The 21,620-nt window shown below is 44.4% G+C and overlaps 1 protein-coding gene and 1 long non-coding RNA gene across 2 annotated transcripts; both read left to right on the top strand.

Moving 5' to 3' along the window:
• The first annotated feature begins 670 nt into the window (after nt 1–670).
• Nucleotides 671–15,284, top strand: LOC130406316 (tubulin monoglutamylase TTLL4-like). The gene is made up of 5 exons (XM_056611817.1): nt 671–3,161; nt 3,356–3,435; nt 8,259–8,325; nt 13,282–13,382; nt 13,820–15,284. Exons 1-5 carry the CDS (start codon nt 3,079–3,081, stop codon nt 13,948–13,950), a joined length of 462 nt encoding a protein of 153 aa, XP_056467792.1. The 5' UTR covers nt 671–3,078; the 3' UTR covers nt 13,951–15,284.
• Nucleotides 15,285–19,477: 4,193 nt separating this feature from the next.
• LOC130406630 (uncharacterized) lies at nt 19,478–21,352 on the top strand. Its single transcript, XR_008904487.1, has 3 exons — nt 19,478–19,490; nt 19,838–20,032; nt 21,231–21,352. It is a non-coding gene; the product is annotated as an uncharacterized LOC130406630 (long non-coding RNA).
• Nucleotides 21,353–21,620: the final 268 nt, after the last annotated feature.

Genomic DNA, 21,620 nt, shown 5'->3' with positions numbered 1-21,620 from the left:
CAGCGAAGCTGTGCATGGTGGGAGTTGTTGTCTTCAATCCACAAGCGCCAAAAAGTCACTTTCTGCCTTTTCTCGGTCAAGACGGCACCAAGTTAGAATTTTATTTTATTATTCGACTACATATAGGACCCAATTTCAATACATATTCATGCCTCCACCGGTGAAATGCTCCTTTAATAGATAATTGTATATAATTCGCTTTGCATTTCTCACGCAGTATTTAACTACAGTGTAACTTTGTTTTGAATGTTTTTGCCAATAAAGTGTGCTCTTCTACTGAGTTACTGCTATTCATTCTAAATGATTATATTTTTCCTAGACATGAAATATAACGTTTTATTAATTATTTAAGATAGGCGTAGCACTTTGCTTCATGTTTGATACACGTAGTTGTCCAACTCGTTCATAGGAGAGAACGGGAGTATTCGCTCAGTAGTTATAGTTTTAATTCAAAGTTTTCCTATACAAGATGTACAATGAATGAGGTAGATTACTATGTTTCCCTTGCGACAAATAGTAAGAGTAGCCGCCCGGGGCGGGGGTTGCTGTTGCCATCGCCGTTGCCATCGCCGTCCATCGGCGATGCCTGACAGCCATCGGCGATGGCATGTCCATCGGCGATGGCTGTCAGGCATCGCCGATGGCATCGCCGATGGACGATGGCATCGTCCATCGACCAACCCTATAATAATACTAATATTTACAATAGGTTTCCTACGGATTTCGTAGGACCCCTAAGAATAATGCATTTTACTTGCAGTGAGCAGATCATATGAAGTCCCATTGTTATGCTGAGTTATGATTATATTATTATGTATATTATATATTACTGTGGAAAGTAACTATTGCGTTACTTTCAAGTACATTTTCAAATACTCATGTGTCAAATAATTTGGACACCATCTCCACCACTCTTTAATCTGAACTCAAAATACGTGTGCATGTTCGTGTGCATGCAGCGTTGAAAGATGTTTGAATTACTTGACACCGCCGGGCTCCAGACTGTGACCAAATTAGTGGTGTACGGTATAAACGGTATAGAACGTTCACCGGTGTGAATTTGCACTAGGGTATGGATTTTGACGTTACCGTGTGACCGGTAGACATTGTTGTGTATAACGCGTTATAAACTAAGTAACACGTTAATCCAATAACGTAACTACTTTTTCATTTAAAAAGTAAAGTGACGCGCAACTACTGAAAATATGGTAACGCAACGTAGTTCCTTTTTCAATTTGGCACGCAGGCGCTTGCTGCCCACCTGCATGCTTGCGCAATAGTCCCTTCACATTGACTCGTTCTTCCGACCTGCGGTTAGTGTGTACTAGTGCCAGTCAGAGTCCTGCACGGGTCTTATTTTGCAAACCCGCAACCGCCCGTACCCACAATACTTAAAGGTCCCTTGACATGCCACCAGGTGTGAGTTTGATTTGCCTTTCAAGCCGTTTTGAAAATTTGCCCCTTATGACATCACAAGTGGGCACAAGTATCCACCTAGATGTGTGCTGGAAATATCATTCTACCAGCCTACCCAGTGGACTGTAGCAAACGTTGCTCATCTATCCGTCACACATCTAGGTGGACACGCCCACTTGTGATGTCATAAGGGGCAGATTTTCAAAACAGCTTGTAACAGCTAACACTGGTCGCAAGTTATGGGACCTTTCTAAAACTGCATCCGACCCTTGTTCCTACAGTAGCGCAAATTATATTCCGCACCCGACCCGCTATAAATTGAAACCGACGCTCGACCCGTACCCGAAGGAAAGTTAGACACATTAGATGGAATGCCGGGGAATAACACTATCTGGTGTTTGGCGTGGTGCTTTAGATTGCTGTGCAACAAAGCACATCACCCACTGTTGACGGGTTTTAGTTGACTCTTCCGCTCCTGATAAACATATCCAGAGAAGTCTCCCGCGCAATCACAAAACCCGCCATCGACCCGAGCTGTTCAGGCGTCCGACCCGAACCGCACCCATGTCCGACATAGTACATTATTTTTCAACCGCTTCATCCAATTTATGCAGGTCACCTTCATAATTTATTAGTAGTACAGTGAAAATTAGTAAAAATGTTGGCACGTTGATTTACGGTGTGAGCCCCCTAAAATTTCTGGTTGTGCCCCTCAAATTTCAGTTGGGGGGCCACAGTGCTCCTAGTCTGGAGCCCTGCACTGACGTGGAGCAGCACTTTTGTCCAGGGTATAATATGTATTTCACGATTACACGCGTTCCAATAATTTCTTGGAGGGAAAAGTAATGGCTATACTTCCATTTAAAGAAGGCTATTTTAAATTATTTTGGCTAAGCATTCCTGCTTCTCGTTGACTCACCTGTGTCGTTTTGTGTCCGACTGCGTGCTTTCGAATGTGTAAACAACACCTCTGATTGGCTTACCGTGAGATATTACTCAGATGTTACCTCAGCCAATCGTCATCATGAGAGAGAGAGATGTTATTTATAACACCGTTATTCCCATCCCTGAACAAGAGTGAAGCTCTTGCAAAACTGAACATTGGCATATTTTTTCTATAATTTTTCGGGAGTTACAGGGAGAGGCTCAAAGATCAACCAGTTGATTGCGATCGACGGGTTGGCGAAAACTGCTGTAGAGAGACAGGAAGTGATGTAACTTCATCAGGATGGTGAAACAGCTGGTGTTTCTTCACCAGGGATGTCAATCACTCATGTCTAAACTAATGTGCCAGTCCTCCACTCACTGGCCAGCATTCCGTAAGCTGACCCTGTTAACTCATTACTTAGTAGCCGTTAAGAAGACTCTTAACAATTGAAGTAGTCCTGGAAAGTTATGGGACCACTCTGGCGTTCCCATCTGCTCGTTCACTGACACGGTGGACTGTTCATTTAGGGACCTCTCACCTAGTCTTTGGGCTAGTCTGGCTGACCCCAGATGGTACCAAGTCTTTAGCACCTCCAAAGACCTCACCTGCGTATTCAAGAGCTCCTCGCTTAAAGCTCACCTGTTCTCTTACTAGAACCTGCTTCCTGTCCTGCTGGAGCCGCCGTGGGGGCTGTGGCCAATCAGATCTCTGCCATCCATCTGACCAAGCTGACCATGCCCTCCTTATCTGCATCTTTCTCCCCACACCCCCCCCTCAAGGGGGAGGAGGAGTATGACGGAGGCGTGAAGCTCTCTGGGTGAGTCAAGTCATTAATCTGATTTAGAACTGGTTTAGATTATGAATTTTACCATTGATCTACTAGGTGTGTGTGTGTGTGTGTGTGTGTGTGTGTGTGTGTGTGTGTGTGTGTGTGTGTGTGTGTGTGTGTGTGTGTGTGTGTGTGTGTGTGTGTGTGTGTGTGTGTGTGTGTGTGTGTGTGTGTGTGTGTAGAAATGAGTGTTTTGCTAAGCAGATGGAAGGTGAAGAGGAAGAGTTTCCTGATGAGGTGGAGAAAGGATGCGATGATGACGGTAAACACACAGCATTCAACATACATGAATAAACTACAGTGTTGCATGTAGGGCAGGGGTCGGCAACTAAGTTTGGCCTCGGGCCATTTTTTGACGGTGGCTGGAAAAAGGCTAGTTCAAGAAATGTATTAAAGATGAACTGAACTGAAATAATCAACATCGATAACGTGTTAGTTATGACCTTGATAAAAAAAAATTACACCAAAGAAATTATTTTAAAAATCAATACATAGCTTTTTTTAGCACCAAAAGAAAATTAGTCTTTTAGTATTAAAGCGCCGATGACGTCACTGGCATGGTAGGACTAGGTCGTTGCTGCAGACACACAAACGTCTTCTATACTCCACGGCGGAAAATAGTGATTTTAATATGGCTGGTTACGCGTTTGAGGCTGTGAGGGACATGTCTGTACTGTCCGACTGCCACCCGGTGGAGAGGGATCAATTTCAGGCTCCAGCTCCACCTTCGGCGCAGTTTACACTTAAAGGGAAACTATGCAACTTTTTTGGCTTAATTTACCTTAATATAACAGGTTAAGAGTCATTGTGATGGTTCAACACTTTATGGGTCGATTGGTCGCTGTTTCGACTCCCCCTAGCGCAACTTGGCGGAAAAAGGGAATATGCAAGTTTCTGGCGGCGACCCGCCAGCAGGGGTCGCCAGCAGAAACGGGTCTCGCGAAGCACCGAATTGCATTATTGCTGTTCTGCCCCCGCTTCTTTGTGTGTGTGTGTGGCGCGAACTAGCCTGGTACATCAGCTCGGCAGATAGCTAACAGTTTTCCCTCATAAAGAATGAAGCAGCTTGTTTCCTTTCCAAACTTTACTTAGGAAGCACTGTAAAACTGGACAGATACAAAATACATCTTTCAGTATCTCATACAGACGTTCAAGAACAATATTCATATATTGTCTGTTTAAAACGTTTCATAACAAACATTAACACATGCGTTAGCTTAGGGCTAACGTCTATTGGAAATTACATTAAGATGCTCGTGATTAGCATAAAGGATCAAAATATACATTCTGAACGAATTTAATTCCATGTCAAGATAGCTGTATGACATCTACTTACAGGCAAACGTGTTTTCTGGCCAACCAATACAAAAGAAAAAAATACGTGTTGTTTCACCATGCATCGTCGAACTACGGCAAGACTGCTAGTACAAAAACATTGCGTTAAAAGTTGACCACTAGGGGTCTCCCTTTCACCAAATAAACATCAGAACAGCACAATGGCACTACAGAGCCACAAACACGGAACCAGCTCGATATAATCACAAGTAGCGAAGGAATTGTTACATTCATCATGGATCAGCCGACTAAAAGAGACAGAGAAACCCAATGTCGGAGAAACAGAAGAAGAGAAAAGGGAGACTGACCGACGGAGTGCCCAGACACGAGTAAACGTTGGGCGAGCTTCTCAGGAGTAGCGTGAACTGAAAGAAAAAGAAGACGGCAATTCAGATGCCGACTTGTCATGGCCGTGTTGCTCTTGAAATTGTAAGTTCCCTGTGGTGAACTTTGTCCTCTTTGTATTGTGGCTGCTTGATGTTGATAGTCTCTGTAAAATCGTGTTTGCTCGACCGTTATGTTGTGAGCCCTGTATGTTTGTAGCTTGCTTGCTTGCTGGGCGGTTAACGTACTCACTACCACTACCAAACACGTTTGTTTTCATGTTTGTTTTGCTGTTCGTCTGTCTACTCCCCCAGACACAGGCTAAATCCCAGAATCCAGGTTCTTGTTTAATTAGATCGCTAGACAGCTATTCGAATGTACTCCGATTTTTCTAAGAGTGTATAGCCTATATCATATGATATGTCCGGCTTGCCATATAATTTAGTACCCTGCACGAGAGCTGCTAGTTAGCAAATATTCGTCGGTAACAGAACTGTTGCGACACGTGAACCTCCATTATAGCTTTAGCCATGTTATACCTTTGGTGTAGTTCCCTACTTGTTTGTAAAAAGATTGCTTTGTATTTTTTCGTAGTTTCAAGCATTGGCAAACAGCATTGTTATGAGGCTTGATGACCCAAGACAGCTCGGCCTGCCTGCCCCGGTACAGCCACCACCCACATCCGAACTTGTGCGGGTACTAGTGTCACGAGGAAATCCAGAGAACCCTCAAGAAGATGTTACACAATAGCCGTAAGGCAATAAAAAAAAAAACTGTCAATTGCATTTCTTTCAATATCTAAAATAAATACTTTTCTTACCAAAGTGTGTAGTATTGAACAAATGAAAGAAAGGTGGTGCAAACATCTGTTATTTAAAAAAATTGAAACATTTTAAAACCATATACAATAATATTTATTTACAATGTTTATTTGCAAGCACTTACCCGCAAATAAAAATGTGTCCCTAATCTTCCAGACACGGCATCTGCCTATGACAACTCTTCTGCGGGGACTAGCGACAGCATACCGTCTCGATCTCTGAATCGATTTCCCTGTAAATCCATACACAAGTTACGTACTTGAGCAGATACATAAATGTACGATTGCTGCGCAAATTGTTCATGCTATCGTTATGTATTATGTTGGCCAACACTCTTACACTGATCGTTCTGTTCAATAACCAAAAAAAACAAAAACACTAATATAGGATATAACATCTCCCCATCAACTAAGAAAAAGGATGGGTTTATTATTGTAACATACACCCTTTCAAAATGTATAACCTTGTCTACTCTTTATGAACATCTACCTTGGACATGGCTCCACACATTCGCCGGCCTCTTTGAAAACAAATGCACATGGCTAGCGTAGAAGTGGATGGGGAAGGGTGGTCAACGAGTTGTTGCAACAGTGTTGTAAAATATCTCCTCCGAAGCTGTAGGGTGAGCTCAATGCGAGAGCAAACCAAGAAAACGGCGAAGAAGTAGCCAAAGTTGCATAGTTCCCCTTTAAAAAAAGAAATTAAAAAATATACACGAGCATGTGGTTGTTGGCTAGATCTATAGAAATGATGGTTACGTTACATCTGAAATGTTCAAAGCTACTAGGGCTGGGCGATATGGACCATAACTCAGATCGTGATATTTTTTGTTGGAATGGCGATATACGATATAACGATATTTAGAAAAAACCTGGGAAAGTGTGTAGTTTTATAGAAAAAAACTATAGTGTGAATTAAATTAATCTGAAGTCCAGATTAAACCGTGACATGAAGGTAATAGGGCTTGTCGCCCTTTACGGACTCCTGGACTCCCGCCGGGCCCCCACTGGTCACCTGGAGCAGAGCTCCCGGACTCCTGCCCGGGCTGCGGAGCCCGCGATGCAGAGCCTCGGCTGTGGCGCCTCGGCTGCGGAGCCCCGGCTGCGGAGCCCCGGCTGCGGAGCCCCGGCTGCGGAGCCCCGGCTGCGGAGCCTCGGCTGCGGAGCCCCGGCTGCGGAGCCCCGGCTGCGGAGCCCCGGCTGCGGAGCCCCGGCTGCGGAGCCCCGGCTGCGGAGCCCCGGCTGAGGTGCCTCGGCGGCAGAGCCCCCGAGAGAGACAATCCCGGGCAGCAATCCCTTTCCCCTCCATTTCGCGGTTCAATCTGGACTACAGGGAGTCAAAGCCAAAGTTCTTTTCCCCCAATTTCTTCTCCACCTTGGCAGAGATTACCACCACTATGAGTATTTACTTGTTGTGGAAGTACCAGAGACATAATATCAAAGAAAAGTAATTTTGCCTGTTATTGTTGATTCAGATGTTAGATTATGGCATGTGATCAACAAAAGCCTATATGGTCGTAACAATGGGATGTCGGAGGAGAGGGTTTAATTTTTTTCGAAATAAAGGGACGTCGGACTTGTGGGTTGTAGGACCAATGGGAATTTTTCGGGTTATTGAGAGGTCGCAACAATGGAGCGTCAAAGAAATTGGCAGTCCCCCGCAAGGCAAGATCAAAAAATATATATAATATACCGGTATGGCGATATTGTCTCAACTACATATCTCTTTCTAAAATATACCGGTGACTCTTACTACCGGTATATCGCCCAGCCGTTGTAGCTACAAAATAACTACTTTGTTGCAGCATTGTTACGGGTCGATATGTCCTTTTTTATGGCCTGAATTTTTGATTGGGTATCAGACTAAAGGGTATGGCTGAACCGAGGCATTTGAAAGGGCGATGTTTACAGCTGTGTCATCTCTGACACGCACTTAAAACAAGTGTTTCTGGCTAAGGGTGAAAGCTGTTCTGTGGCAATATACAGATTGGAAATAATGTGTTTTCTGTTTGATTTAAGCCTCTTCGAGTAGAAGCCCAAAATGAAATGATTAACCACACAATTTGCATAATGAGACCTCTTTAACATATCGATTATACACTATATAGCATGAATGGACAGGGCAGACAGGTCAGAATGACAGGTAGTCAGGGTAACCAGTCAGATGAGGGCAGACAGGTCGTCAGGCTAACCAGGAGGATAAGGAGAGACGGGTAGCCAGGGTAACCAGTAGGATGAGGGAAGACAGGTAGTCAGGGTAACCAGTAGGATGAGGGCAGACGGGTAGTCAGGTTAACCAGTAGGATGAGGGCAGGTAGTCAGGGTAACCAGTAGGATGAGGGGAGACAGGTAGTCAGGGTTACCATTAGGATGAGGGCAGACGGGTAGTCAGGGTAACCAGTATGATGAGGGGAGACCGGTATTCAGGCTAATCAGTATGAGGGGAAGAGAAGCAGACGGGTAGTCAGGGGAACCAGTAGTGTGAGGGGAGACAGGTAGTCAGGGTAACCACTAGGATGAGGGCAGACAGGTAGCTAGTGTAACAAATAGGATGAAGGGAGCAGAAGGAGAGATGAGGTAACATTGTTTTGTGTTTTTACTTTTAGAAAGTTCTGACTGTTCTTCTATCATCTGTGTTCCCTATGCTGCTGCTGCTCTCGATCCTCTGTACAGGTGAGACACACATAGCGTACACAATGTGCATGTGTAACTACCTATATAAGTATACATGATGCACACAACCACAGGCACATACACTTCCTCACGCACAGTGTAATACACATAGTCAGGGGGGTGTCATAAATATTTGGCCTTTTAAGCCCTTTGAGACTAATGGTAATTAAGGGCTATTTTAATTGAATTGCGCTAGCAAGTGTTTTGCGCTATCAGCAGTCTGTAGTGCTAGCAGCAGTGTGTCTAGCGCTAACGGCAGTCTGTAGTGCTAGCAGCAGTGTGTCTAGCGTTAACAGTGGTCTGTTGCACTAGCAGCATTGTCCAGCGCTAGCAGCAGTGTGTTATGCTATTAGCAGTGCCCAGTGCTAGCAGCAGTGTCCTGCGCTAGCAGCAGTTTCCAGTGTTAACAGCACTGTGTAGCGCTAGCAGCCGTGTGTTGTGCCAGCAGCAGTGTGTAGTGCTAGGGAGATCTTTCTTGCCCTTTTCGGGGCTTGGCTCAGGGGGGTGTCATAAATATTTGACCTGTTAAGCCCTTTGAGACTAATGGTGATTAAGGGCTATACATTTTTTTTTTTTTTTTTGCACTAGCAGCAGTCTGTAGTACTTGCAGCAGTGTGCCTAGCACTAGCAGCAGTGTGTAGTGCTAGCAGCAGTGTGTCTAGCATTAGCAGCAGTCTGTAGCATTAGCAGCAGTCTGTTGCATTAGCAGCAGTCTGTTGCATTAGCAGCAGTCTGTTGCACTAGCAGCAGTGTGTTTTGTTAGCAGCAGTGTCCAGTGCTAGCAGCAATATCTTGCGCTTGCAGCAGTGTCCAGTGCTAGCAGCAATATCTTGCACATGCAGCAGTGTCCATTGCTAGCAGCAGTGTCCAGTGTTAACAGCACTGTGTAGCGCTAGCAGCCGTGTGTTGAGCTAGCAGCAGTGTGTTGCACTAGCAGCAGTGTGTAGTGCAAGCAGCACTTTGTAACGCTAGCAGTACTGTGTAGCGCTTGCACCAGTGTGCTAGCAAAACTGTGTAGCACAAGCAATTTGTAGCGCTAGCAGCACTTTGTAGCGCTAACAGCAGTGTATTGTGCTAGCAGCACTGTATAGTGCTAGCAGAAGTGTGTAGCACTGTCTGTAGCGCTAGCAGCACTGTGTAGTGCTAGCAGTAGTGTGTAGCACTAGCAGTATAGTGTATTGTCAATAGGTCTGTGAATTCCAGCAGAGAGTGGTGGAAAGCTCTACTCTATTGTATGTCATATTGTTGTTGTGTGAGCTAAAGGCCTTGCTCCACAGTGCATTCTCCAAACAACACTGGATAGGATCTCTATTGTGCTGCTAGCGCATGCCCTTGCTCCCCCCTTGCTGGCTTTATGAAGCACACAGCCGAGGGTTAGCTCATCACGGCTCTGAACCCTAGTGCTGCCACCATCTGAGAGGATTAGAAGAAACCATCCTGTCATCTGTTGTTCTTCAGCCATCCGTCCGATATGACTGTCATGTGAGTTGGTTCCTTCAACACTGGGATAACACATTGTGCTCCGTTTGTTAGAGTGAGGAATATTCATTGGAACAGGAGATGTAAGACGCTAGTGTATCATAAACAATCCTGGGACTTTGACCTTGTTGAAAACATTTACGTTGTTTTCCACCTCCTTCCATGGTTTATGTTCTGACATGTTGAATATGGATTAATCGTTGTTGACTATTTATCGTCCAGCTTCCTCCTGATCTCCTCCGGATGTGTTTTCAATTTTGGAAAATATACCATAAAGCTCTAACTACTAGCTCTACCTATTAGCAGCAGTAGTAGTCAAGGCAATAGACTTATTTTTATTTGTATTTATGCCGATCAGTCATCGTGCCATTTCATTGAAGCTTTGCTGAACAAACGGCTATTCTGTTTGGATGATCATTTGAAAGACACAGTACCTTCAAAGTTGTGTTCCTTTATTGGAGCTTAAGTGGACCGTGTTTTACAGGAGAGCTCTCACAGCGGCCCCTCCGTACAGCCGAATCAGACCTCACCAGACCTCCGCACCAGACCTCCCAGCTAGACCTCCCCACCAGACTTCCACTCTAGACCTCCCCACCCAACCTCCTCAGTAGACCTCCAGACCTCCCCACTAGACCTCTCCTAGTCGACCTACCCACCAGACCTTCCAAATGCCCCAAACCTTAGTGCACATGCAGGGCCATCCGTACCATCCAGCTTATAATCACAAGACATAAAGGAGTCTTAGGAGGTGTGCCCATTCTACGGCCTGGCCCCCCGGTCTTGTGAGAGGGGGGTTCATTACATTGAAGCTCTCCTGTCACCCGGGCAAAGAGGGGACCCAAGAGACACTGACATCCTCCACATATCACTTCATCATAATATTATAGCTTTTTGAAGCTTATTCAAATAAAGTTTGTTTTAACCCATTGAACCCTTACAGCTGCTAAATGGGAACCAATGATGGCGTAGACATAATGTTGACGACACAGCAGCCCTGTTCTGAAATTTACCTCGTAGGGGAGAACCCCTTATGAACTGTAGAGGCCTTTTTATGGTCCCACGTTCCCGCAACGCAATGACCATGCAGCCGCTTCGACGCAGTCATGAACGTTTATGGTTCTGCGTCGGGTTTTAGTAAGCGGACCAATCACAGTCCTTGCTGCTGCGTCGCCTCAACGGAAGGTTACATTTTTTGGGAGGCGCACATCCGGCTCTTGCGGTGGACGCAAGGACAGGCCGCAAGGACGTGGGGGGGGGTCTGTAACGCCCTTGCGTTGCGTGAACGTGGAACCATAAAGAGCCCTTAAAGAGCCCATGCCATTAAAATCACATTTTTCCTGTTGTTTGTTAAATAACATAGGTCTGAATAAGTTTGTGAGCTGTGGTAAGTTTGAAATCTATGCAGTTTGTCTGCTGAATGCAATAGGCAATGAAAGGAAAAAGGCAGAAGAAATGAGCCAATCTGGATAAGGTGACACTGTGACGTAGCGTTGTCAAACTATTATTCATGGCCCTGCCCACTTGGTTGGTTCGTAACCACCCACAAGAATTCTGAAGGAGTCGTGATTGAGCTAGTGCTAAATGCTAATACGTGTATGGTAGTTGCTTAGTTCGTAGTAACAGGCTAGTTACAGAATTTTGAATGCAATGGCAGAACGACATCGAAGTACATGAACTGCGACATACTGCCTGCCGCCGGTTGCCGCGAGGCACCACCGCCGCGAAGCACCACCGCCCGGCAGTGGGCAGCCGGGCGGTGGTGCCTTGCGCCGGCAGCAGGCAGCAGGCAGCGCGCGGTTCTGTCTACTACAGATTGATGTGGAAGTGGAAGAACCAGAGACGTCGGAGAACCCGACGAAGTCCTTTGGGATTCATTATATCGTCTGGACGTGCGCACAGCTTTTGGCCGTGATAATATGTATTATTTGATATAGATATCTATGTATTATATGATATTATTTATATATAGAGCTCCAGGACTGTAACGCAAGTGTTGTACACTTCCTTGTTATTTGGATAACCGTTCTGCTGTTGGTGTGATGGCGCATAACACGTCGGACTCTCGTCTCTGGTATTTCTACAACGAGACTCGTAGTGGGGGTTATCTCAGCCATGGTTGAGAATGAATTGGGGGAAAGGAACTTTGGCTTTGACTCCCTGAAGTAGGCATGAACCACAACATGGAGGAGAAAGGGATTGTTGACCGCGGTCGTCTCCCGCCGGAGCCTCGCTGCCGATGGACCACCGCTTCAGGAGGCGGTGATTAGCGCTGACCGCTGCCGAGGCGGCGGGAAGCAGGGGTCAAGCGGGATACATTCGCGGCCAACAATCCCCTTCTCCTCCATGTCGTGGTTCATGTACTTCAGGGAGTCAAAGCCAAAGTTCCTTTCCCCCAATTCATTCTCAACCATGGCTGAGATGACCCCCACTACGAGTCTCGTTGTAGAAATACCAGAGACGAGAGTCCGACTGCGCCATCACACCAACAGCAGAACGGTTATCCAAATAACAAGGAAGTGTACAACACTTGCGTTACAGTCCTGGGGCTCTACATCTAAATAATATCATATAATACATAGATATCTATATCAAATAATACATATGATCACGGCCAAAAGCTGTGTGCACCTCCAGACGATATAATGAATCGCAAAGGACTTCGTCGGGTTCTCCGACGTCTCTGGTTCTTCCACTTCCACATCAATCTGAAGAAGACGCGGTCGTTTGAGATTCATAATAGCCTATCGTCTGGAGGCTCACACAGCTTTTGGCCGTGATAATATATATTATGATATAGATATCTATGTATAAAATGGGTTTCTAAGAGCCATTGCGATACATCCACCGTAAACAGAGCGCATGGTACCGTGGCTACAAGCTGCTCAGGGCCAGGTGATAATATATATTATAGATTATATGATATAGATATCTATGTATAATATGGGTTTCTAAGAGCCATTGCGATACATCCACCGTAAACAGAGCGCATGGTACCGTGGGCTGCTCAGGGCCAGGTGATAATATACATTATATATTATATTATATTATATAGATATCTATGTATAATATGGGTTTCTACGAGCCATTGCGATACATCCACCGTAAACAGAGCGCATGGTACTGTGGCTACAAGCTGCTCAGGGCCACACCCCCACCCCCCTCCTTGACCTGCCTTGACACGCCCACCGTAACCAGAGCGCATTGTACTGTGGCTACAAGCTGCTCAGGGCCACACCCCCACCCCCCTCCTTGACCTGCCTTGACACGCCCACCGAAACAGCGCGTTTGGGGGAAGCTCAATGTGCGACAGGTTCGGAGTGGCTGTAACTCTGCACCACGGCTGAATTTCGGGGACGTCTTTGAATACTGTGTTTGTGGCCCACTAATACCTATATTAAAGCATCCATAAATAGCATGGCATGGGATCTTTAAGGGTGTTTTTAATTCCTATGCTCTTCCTATAACTCGTCTTCTCAGCGTGGAGGACTCTGTGGGTGTGGAAGTGAGGTCGGCCCTGGTCCCCAGCCTGTTCCCCTTCTGCCCCCCCACGCTGTACTTCAGCAGGGCCAACGAGAGAGGTCAGAGTTCACCCCAAGCCTTCTGTTACAACTGTATTGTGTGTGTGTGTGTGTGTGTGTGTGTGTGTGTGTGTGTGTGTGTGTGTGTGTGCGTGTGTGTGTGTGTGTGTGTGTGTGTGTGTGTGTGTGTGTGTGTGTGTGTGTGTGTGTGTGTGTGTGTGTGTGTGCGCGCCCGCGCCCCTAGTGGATATGCTTCCTCAGGAACAAAGCAGGGGTGTGTGTGTTTGCATGTGGATGTAGTACTGAGATATGTCTCTGTCCTCCCCTAATGGACATGGTCAGGACCAGAGGCTAGTGGTGTGTGTGTGTTTGCATGTGAATGTAGTATTGAGATGTGTCTCTGTCTCCCCCTAGTGGACATAGTCAGGTTCAGAGGGGGGGGGGGCAGGTGTTTGTGTGTGTATGTAGTACTGAGATGTGTCACTGTCTCCCCCTAGTGGAGATGCTTCCTCAGGAAAAGAGGAGGCTTCTGAAGTGGAAGATGAGCTCGGTGACTCCAAACGTGGTCCGACACATCATCGCCAGGTCCCACTTCAAGACCACAAAAAGTACGGCCACACACTTTTAGGGGGGGTTGACTGCATGGCCCATGAGCTACAGCTGGGCTCAAACCGGCCATCAAGTGCCCAGACAGCTGCTCTATACAAAGCATGTTTATTATGTAATGATTGATCAATCCATTTAATAGTTAATGAAAGTAATGTAGAATGACTTCTCTGCAAAAGATCTGGTGCTGTATTGTAAAATTATCTTAAAAATATGTTTGATAACGCTCAATAGTTCAACATGTATAGAATTGTTACATAATGAATAGATGAACACAAGTTAAAAGAAAAGTTGAAATGTCTAGTGTGTAGAATTTAAGAGCAACTAGCGGTGAGGTTGCAGATTGCACCAAACTTAATATTATAATTAATTAACGGTGTCCGTACGAGCCTGGATTGTGTGAGTTGTCCTGTACTGGTCTGTATTGTGTGAGGGGTCCTGCACTGACCTGTATTGTGTGAGGGGTCCTGTACTGGCCTGTATTGTGTGAGGGGTCCTGTACTGGCCTTTATTGTGTGAGGTGTCCTGTACTGGCATGGATTGTGTGAGGTGTCCTGTACTGCCCTCTATTGTGTGAGGTGTCCCGCAAAAAAAGGATTGTTTGAGAAATGCTGCTGGCATCTTATCAGTTAACAACTGGTCAATTCAAGTATCAAAATGTGTATGTATTTTTAAGTTATTCACTGACAGAATGACACAAATAATATTTATAATAATAAGTTATTTATTATTGAATAAATTATTATTTAGTTATTTTTTGTAATATTATTAGTAGGACTGTCAAATAAACGCGTTCATTTTGATTAATTTATCACAGAAAACATAACGCGGTAAAAAAATTAACGCAGATTAATCGCGCTTCTATAGTACCCTTTGACCCGGTGCATAATTTGCGTTGAAACAAAATGGAGGCAAACGAGAAGACGCTGCTCGGCCCCGTGAACGAAAAGTTCAAGTTTAAACTCCCAGACGGAACTTTAGATAATGATAATAATAAATGAAATTTATATAGCGCTTAATATGGTACTCTAAGACGCTTTACATATTGCCCTATCAAAACTATGTAAAACAGACTAGGAATAAAAGAAAAACAGAGGTTAAACATGAAGAATAAGGTGGGAGTTAGGTGGGGAAGGCTAGTGTGAAAAGGTATGTTTTGAGGGCAGATTTGAAAGAAGAGAGGGTTGGAGAGACTTTGATGTGGGAGGGGAGTGAATTCCAAAGGGTGGGGGCAGCAACTGAGAAGGCCCGATCACCCCAAGTCCGTCGCTCAGTCCGTGGAACTTGTAGCAGGTTGGCAGAATTGGACCTGAGGAATCGGGAGGGGGCGTGGTGATGGAGGAGGTCGGCAAGGTAGGGGGGGGGGCTAGGCTGTTGAGGGCCTTGTAGGTGATGAGTAAGATTTTGTAGTTGATTCTGTGTTTAATTGGAATCCAATGGAGTTCACGGAGGACAGGTGTGATATGTTAGATAGGAACACTGTTATCTGCAATCTCTGTAGTAGGGAATTTTCCTATCACCGGAGTTCATCAACCCTTAAATAAATGTAAATGGACTGCATTTATATAGCGCTTTTCTAATCATTGGCCACCCAAAGCGCTTTACAATATTGCCTCACATTCACGCACACATTCACACACCGACGGCGGAGTCAACCATGCAAGGCGACAGCCAGCTCGTCGGGAGCAGTTAGGGTTAGGTGCCATGCTCAAGGACACCTTGACACTCAGCTAGGAGGAGCTGGGGATCGAACCAACAACCTTCAGGTTACCAGCCAACCCGCTCTACCTCCTGAACTACTGCCGCCCCTTAAATATCACCTCAACGCAAAATATTTTGTAGCAAGCTCGCAGGTACGAGCTGCCACAGCCCCTGATGCTGGCGCTAGCAGGCAGCCTTGTCAAGCCACACTCGACTGAAATGCATTGAATCTTGAGTGAGATGCAAATGTTATTAATTTGATCTTAAAATGCACCGTATGTTAAAGGTTGGGTATGGGATTTGCGAAACGCCAGCAGATTTTGAAAATACACAACTCAAATGGTCCTACCCCCTCTCCTTCAACGCTGACTCTGACTCCACCCATTCCAAGTACCTGGACGCGCAATCATGCACGAGCGTGAACATAGATGCGCGAGAGCGAGCCAGGCTAGCGTAGGTTTTCGTTAAACAACATGGCAACATTAAAAAAACAACATGGGGATGGTGGCGTCTTGTCTGCCATGGAAATTGTCTTCTACTGCTAGGTCCAAATGTGGATTAACTAGTTCCAGTAGCTACCGCAGGATAACAACAAACAGGAGCTTGCTCTGGGTCACGAGCTCTGGGTCAAGAGCTCTGGGTCACGAGTACTGCACGAAGGGGTCGGGCGCGGGGGAGGGGGAGTGCAGTACGACCGTTTGATTGACGTACTTACTGTCCAATGCAATTCGGTGGCTCGGGGAAATCATTGGCTGGAGTTTTTCGAGCCCTGCCCGTTCCACAGATGATTGACTTGTTTAATTTTCATGTCAGTACTTCTAACTCAGTGGCTGTAAGTGGGTTATGATAAGGATTTCAAGTAATTCTGTAAAAATGGCCAAAAAAAGCGAATTCCATACCCAACCTTTAATGAAAGACATGTTTTAAAGGTCCCATGACATGCTATTTTATGGATGCATTAAAGGCCCACTATGCAGGATCGGCCATTTCTTCGCTGTTTTCTTGGTTTGCGCATGCAATTCTCTCTACACAGCGCCCCCCTACAGCTTCGTAGTAGATATTTTACAACACTGTCGTAACAACTAGTTGACGACCCTTCCCCATGCACTTCTACGCTAGCCATGTGCATTTGTTTTCAAAGAAGCCGGCGAATGCGTGGAGCCATGTCCGAAGTAGATGTTCATAAAGTGTTGACAAGGTTATACATTTTTAAAATGGTGTATTTGTATTGCAATAAACATAAATCCATCCTTTTTTATAGTTCACGGGGAGAATTTATATCCTAGATTATAATTGTTTATCTTTGGTTGAACAGAACAATCAGTATAAGAATGTCAACATAATACATAACGATAGCACCGACTGTCGTCTCTTGGGTCCCTTATCAGTCGATTGATCCATGATGAATGCAACAATTGCCTCGCAACTGGCTGTTTATATCTAGCCGATGCCATGTTTGGGGGTGTGTCTGTGCTGCAAAGCATTTTCGAAACTACTAATTATATATCTTTAGGCTTAGTTACACTATGGCAGTGGTTTTTGAATCTTTTTGGGACTAACCCTAAGAAAACATTGGAGAAGAATATCAAACCAAAACCTCAAGGTACACAACGTCATGGTTCATGGTGCAGTTTGAACAATGTAACACACTAGAAAATGCTTTTCCTGCAGAAAAATGCGGTGAGTGCGTGTAGTATTAAAGTGAGGTTGAAAATATGTTTTAATCAACCCACATAGATGTAAAAACAAAGGGATTTGAACAGAGTTCAAAAGTCTAAATGGAGTAACAATGTAAAAATGCACACCATTTATAAAAAAAAATATAATAATAAAAATGTAAATGGTTGGAAACAAATAAAGTGGCAGCTGAATGAAAAGCGCAAAGCATGCTAAAATGCAGAAATGTAAAAGGCATGAATTGAAGAATCTCAAAGTTCAAATGTATTGCACTGCACTGCTGAAAACCCGGAAGCTGAAATTTAAAACTGAATTAAATTATCTGAAGAGGCAAATTGCTGAAATACATTGTTACAAAAGCTGGAAGATGGTAGTAGCAGTGGTACTAGCTGTAGTAGTAGTAGTAGTAGCTGAAGTAATAGTGGTACTAGCTGCATAAATGATATAAGGTATGGTATTGATTGATGTTTGTAGAAAGAATTATAATAATCCGTCAGTTTTTTTTAAAACAGCAGAAACTTGTATGTACTCGCCTAATGCTAATTTTTCCAGCCTAACGTGATTAAAAGTATTCCAATTGTGCGGGGAAAAATCGCCCAATCTGGCAACGCTGCCTGAACGTCATAAAAAGTATTAAATTAAATACAATTTTCTTCATAAATGAATCGAAGGCCTGTGCTTTAAATGAGGCCATCTCTGTTTGATCATTATTTGACTGTCGGCTTTATTTTATGGGAAATATGGGGTGGATTTCTTTAATAACGTAATAATACTAATTAGGTGAGTTCTACATGCAGCGCTCAACTATTGTTCATAAGTTTTATTCTTTCTTCTTCTTTATTATCCTCTCCACATTTTGGGACTTATCTCCTTCCTCTATTTTTCACCTAGGGACTCCATTCCAATTTGAAAATGTTCAGATTAGCTTGTAATCGCTCACTTCTTTTCAGATTTTTTAAATATTTGATACTGTTTCTGTCCACCTTCTCTTCAGCCTCGTAATTGGTCAATTGTTTATCGTTAACCTTTGTTTTTAAAGGTTTAAAAAATCAAGACGCTGTATCTTCAATAATCTGAAAACAGAATTTCGAATACCTTATCCCCCTTTTTTCATAATCACAGTTTAAGTTCCATATCGGCTTCCTTTTCAGTGATTCTCATTGATTTTTATGCTGAGGTAAGAGCCCGAAGAAGTGCAGGCCATTGGTGCCAGATTTTGGCAGTTTTTCCCGCTCTCAATTAGACCTTTAGCAACTAACAACCTGGCTCCGCATTGGGTGATAAACTGAAGAACCGGAACACTTGACTTGGTTTTAGCAACATCAAATGATAATTTGCCACAGGGTTAACACACACAACGCACAAAATCAGTGTTAAGACCAACTAAACAAAGTTCAGGCACACACACACATAAACGTGTGCAACTAAATATAGCGCAAACATTACTCTGTGAACAAAATAACAATCTTTCCACTCTTTTGAGACAAACCCTTGGTTATTTCTCCTGACTAAATCCACATCCGGTGTTCTCACGCTAGACAGTCGCTCGGCGCTCCTCTGGAGTCCATCCATTGGCCTTCAGAGAGAGCGTCTCTGTCAGAATGTTCTTGACCCTAACTCTCTCAGGTACTGGAGACGGTCCTGCATGCGCTCATGCAGTCATTTTCCATTCACTTTAATTTTTTAAGTGCCAGCGGTGCCTCTAATTTTATACAGAATCCACACATTGTCCTTTCAAGCGGCCCACTCTGCTCCTTATGCACTGCTGCATCAGTGCAACTTCAGCAGTCTTATTTAATGCAGTGAACATGAACCACCACAACTGATTCAGCTTTTAAAATGTATTTTCTTGGGGAAATAAGTTTCTAGCTCCCTGAGTGTGAGAAATTTCTTGCTTTAGCCAAAGCAGGGCCTCGCTCGCTTGAAATGTTACACCAAGCTCAAAGGTTAAATATTTACCGTGGTGTGAAGCCTAAGAAGAAGTTAGGCTGAGCGCTGCCTAGCATCACTTTCTAATTACATTATAACATAGCAAAAAAGGTTCTTGCCATTATTGGTTTGTTTGAATAGTGCTGAGCCGTGATTGGTATGTTGTTGACCGTAGGAAGCCCATGATTGGCTCGGATATGTTGGGGACTCCACATGAAGTTCCTCTTTTCAAGACCATCGAGGGAGCATCAGAAGGTAAGACCCTTATTGTCTGGGACATGTTGTTCTCACTGCAGGGTGTGTCTGGACATGTTGTCCTCACTGCAGTCCGTCTGAACTATCAGGATGTTGTTTCTCACTGCAGTGTGTGTCCTGTATACAGGATGTTTTCCTCACTGCAGTGTGTCGTATCAGGAGTTGCCTCCCTTTCAGTTTTTGGAATACCGGATGTTTCATCATTGGGTGTGTCTCTGTATACAAAATGTTTTCCTCATGCAGTGTGGTCTGTTACAGGGGATGATGTCCTCACTGCATCTGCCATCCTCACGGCAGTCTGTGTATGTCTAAAGGTTCCTCACAATGTGCGTTGTATTGTGTTCCAGCTGAACCACTTCCCCGGCTCCTTCCAAATTGGGAGGAAGGACCGTCTGTGGAGGAACCTCTCTAAGATGCGAGCTCGCTTCGGGAAGCAGGAGTTCAGCTTCTTCCCTCGCTCCTTCATCCTGCCGCAGGACATCAGGCTGCTGCGGAGGGCCTGGGAGGATGCAGGGGCGCGGCAGAAGTGGATCATCAAACCTGTACGTCCAGCACTAACTCCAATATTTTAGACCTGCAATCATTAACCTGTTCGTCCAACACCAACTCTCCAATATATTAGACCTGTAATCATTAACCGGTTCATCCAACACTACCTCTCCGATATATTATACCTGTAATCATTAACCTGTTCGTCCAACACTACCTCTCCAATATATTAGACCTGTAATCATTAGGACTGCAACGGATCAAAAAACTCCCGGTTCGGATCGTGTCACGCTTTTTGAGTCACGGGTCGGATCATTTTCGGATCAACAACAACAATAAAGATTACAAGACAAATGTGACTTTAAAAAAATCTTCAAATTTGTGAAAACAAAATAAAGTGAAAAATTAGGTAATAATCCTGCTTCCTGTAAGCATGGTCTATAATTAAAAAAATTGCAATCTGAGGCATTATTCCTTCTTCTTTTAACATGGATAGTAAATAATCCCTAACCCTGGAATTACAATTCAGGATGTCTGCATTGCCTGGGGAGTGTTTAGAGTCTACACTCGCCCAAGGCACCGCAGACATCCTCGATTTCTTTTTTTTTTTTCATCAAGTATGGTAGCGAAATACAGTTTCTGTCGTGTTTTATTTGGCATTTTGTAAATCCATTGATTTCGGTTAGAAGGCTCATTGCTCATTGCAAGGGGGATTGGTTGTAGTCTTTTCGCTCGGTTCTAGCCCTACTGTTGATACGGAGAACCAAGCGAAAAGACTACAACCAAACATAAACATGTCTGGTTCCGGTTTACGTTTCAATGGGATTTACGGAACGCCAAATAAAACACAACAGAAACGGTATTTCGCTACGATACTTGATGTTGTTGTTAATACCGGAATTGTCCTCTAAACATGCGCTGAGCACGTGAACGCACAATTTTTTTTTTATCAGCCGATCCGCGGATCACTTGCATCCCGAACCGTGAGGGTTGATCTGTACGGATCACGGGTAACCCGTGAACCGTTGCACCACTAGTAATCATTAACCTGTACGTCCATCACTACCTCTCCAATATATTCTGAAACCTAAAAATGCAGCATCAACCTTTATTTGAGCATGCAAGTTAATGACCTCATATATCGTTACAGCTGTAGGTTCTAATCAATATACCTCCCAGTCCATCAATTAATCTGTGTGTCCATTATATTGTAGAATGAATGGTAATTCTCTCTTTTTATTTTTTTCCCAGCCTGCCTCTGCCAGGGGAACAGGTATCCAGGTCATCTATAAGTGGTGTCAGATGCCAAAGAAGAGGCCCCTACTGGTCCAGAAGTCAGTATGACCGACAACATGACTATCAGCACTATAGAAGGATAACACTAAAACACAACATCATCACTAGGACAACAGACAATCTCTAAAGAGGAACCAATAGGCCCAGTCTCTGGCACCAGAAATTTGCAAAGTTGCAACATTTCAAATGCTAAATCTCAGTTGGCTCTATATTGCAAAGTTGGTGTCAAATTATGTTGGCTTCTCAAGGCCTCCAACTTTGCCGCTCTTACTATGATAGTCCACAAAGACTGCTTTCCACATCTCCTCCAAGGCTTATTGCCCGATTTAAACCAATCAAACTCTA

Source organism: Gadus chalcogrammus, chromosome 16 (assembly GCF_026213295.1).
Source record: "Gadus chalcogrammus isolate NIFS_2021 chromosome 16, NIFS_Gcha_1.0, whole genome shotgun sequence".
In the NCBI taxonomy this organism is placed as follows: Eukaryota; Metazoa; Chordata; class Actinopteri; order Gadiformes; family Gadidae; genus Gadus; species Gadus chalcogrammus.
The sequence above is the reverse complement of the archived record's forward strand: the minus strand, read 5'-3'. Positions and strand labels throughout refer to the sequence as shown.

Bases quoted from the DNA above. Each gene is read 5' to 3' on its own strand.
- LOC130406316 (XM_056611817.1), top strand. From the start codon at position 3,079: ATGCCCTCCTTATCTGCATCTTTCTCCCCACACCCCCCCCTCAAGGGG. The intron at 3,162-3,355 runs GTGAGTCAAGTC...GTGTGTGTGTAG, and splicing joins GGAGGCGTGAAGCTCTCTGG to AAATGAGTGTTTTGCTAAGC. The intron at 3,436-8,258 runs GTAAACACACAG...TTTTACTTTTAG, and splicing joins GAAAGGATGCGATGATGACG to AAAGTTCTGACTGTTCTTCT.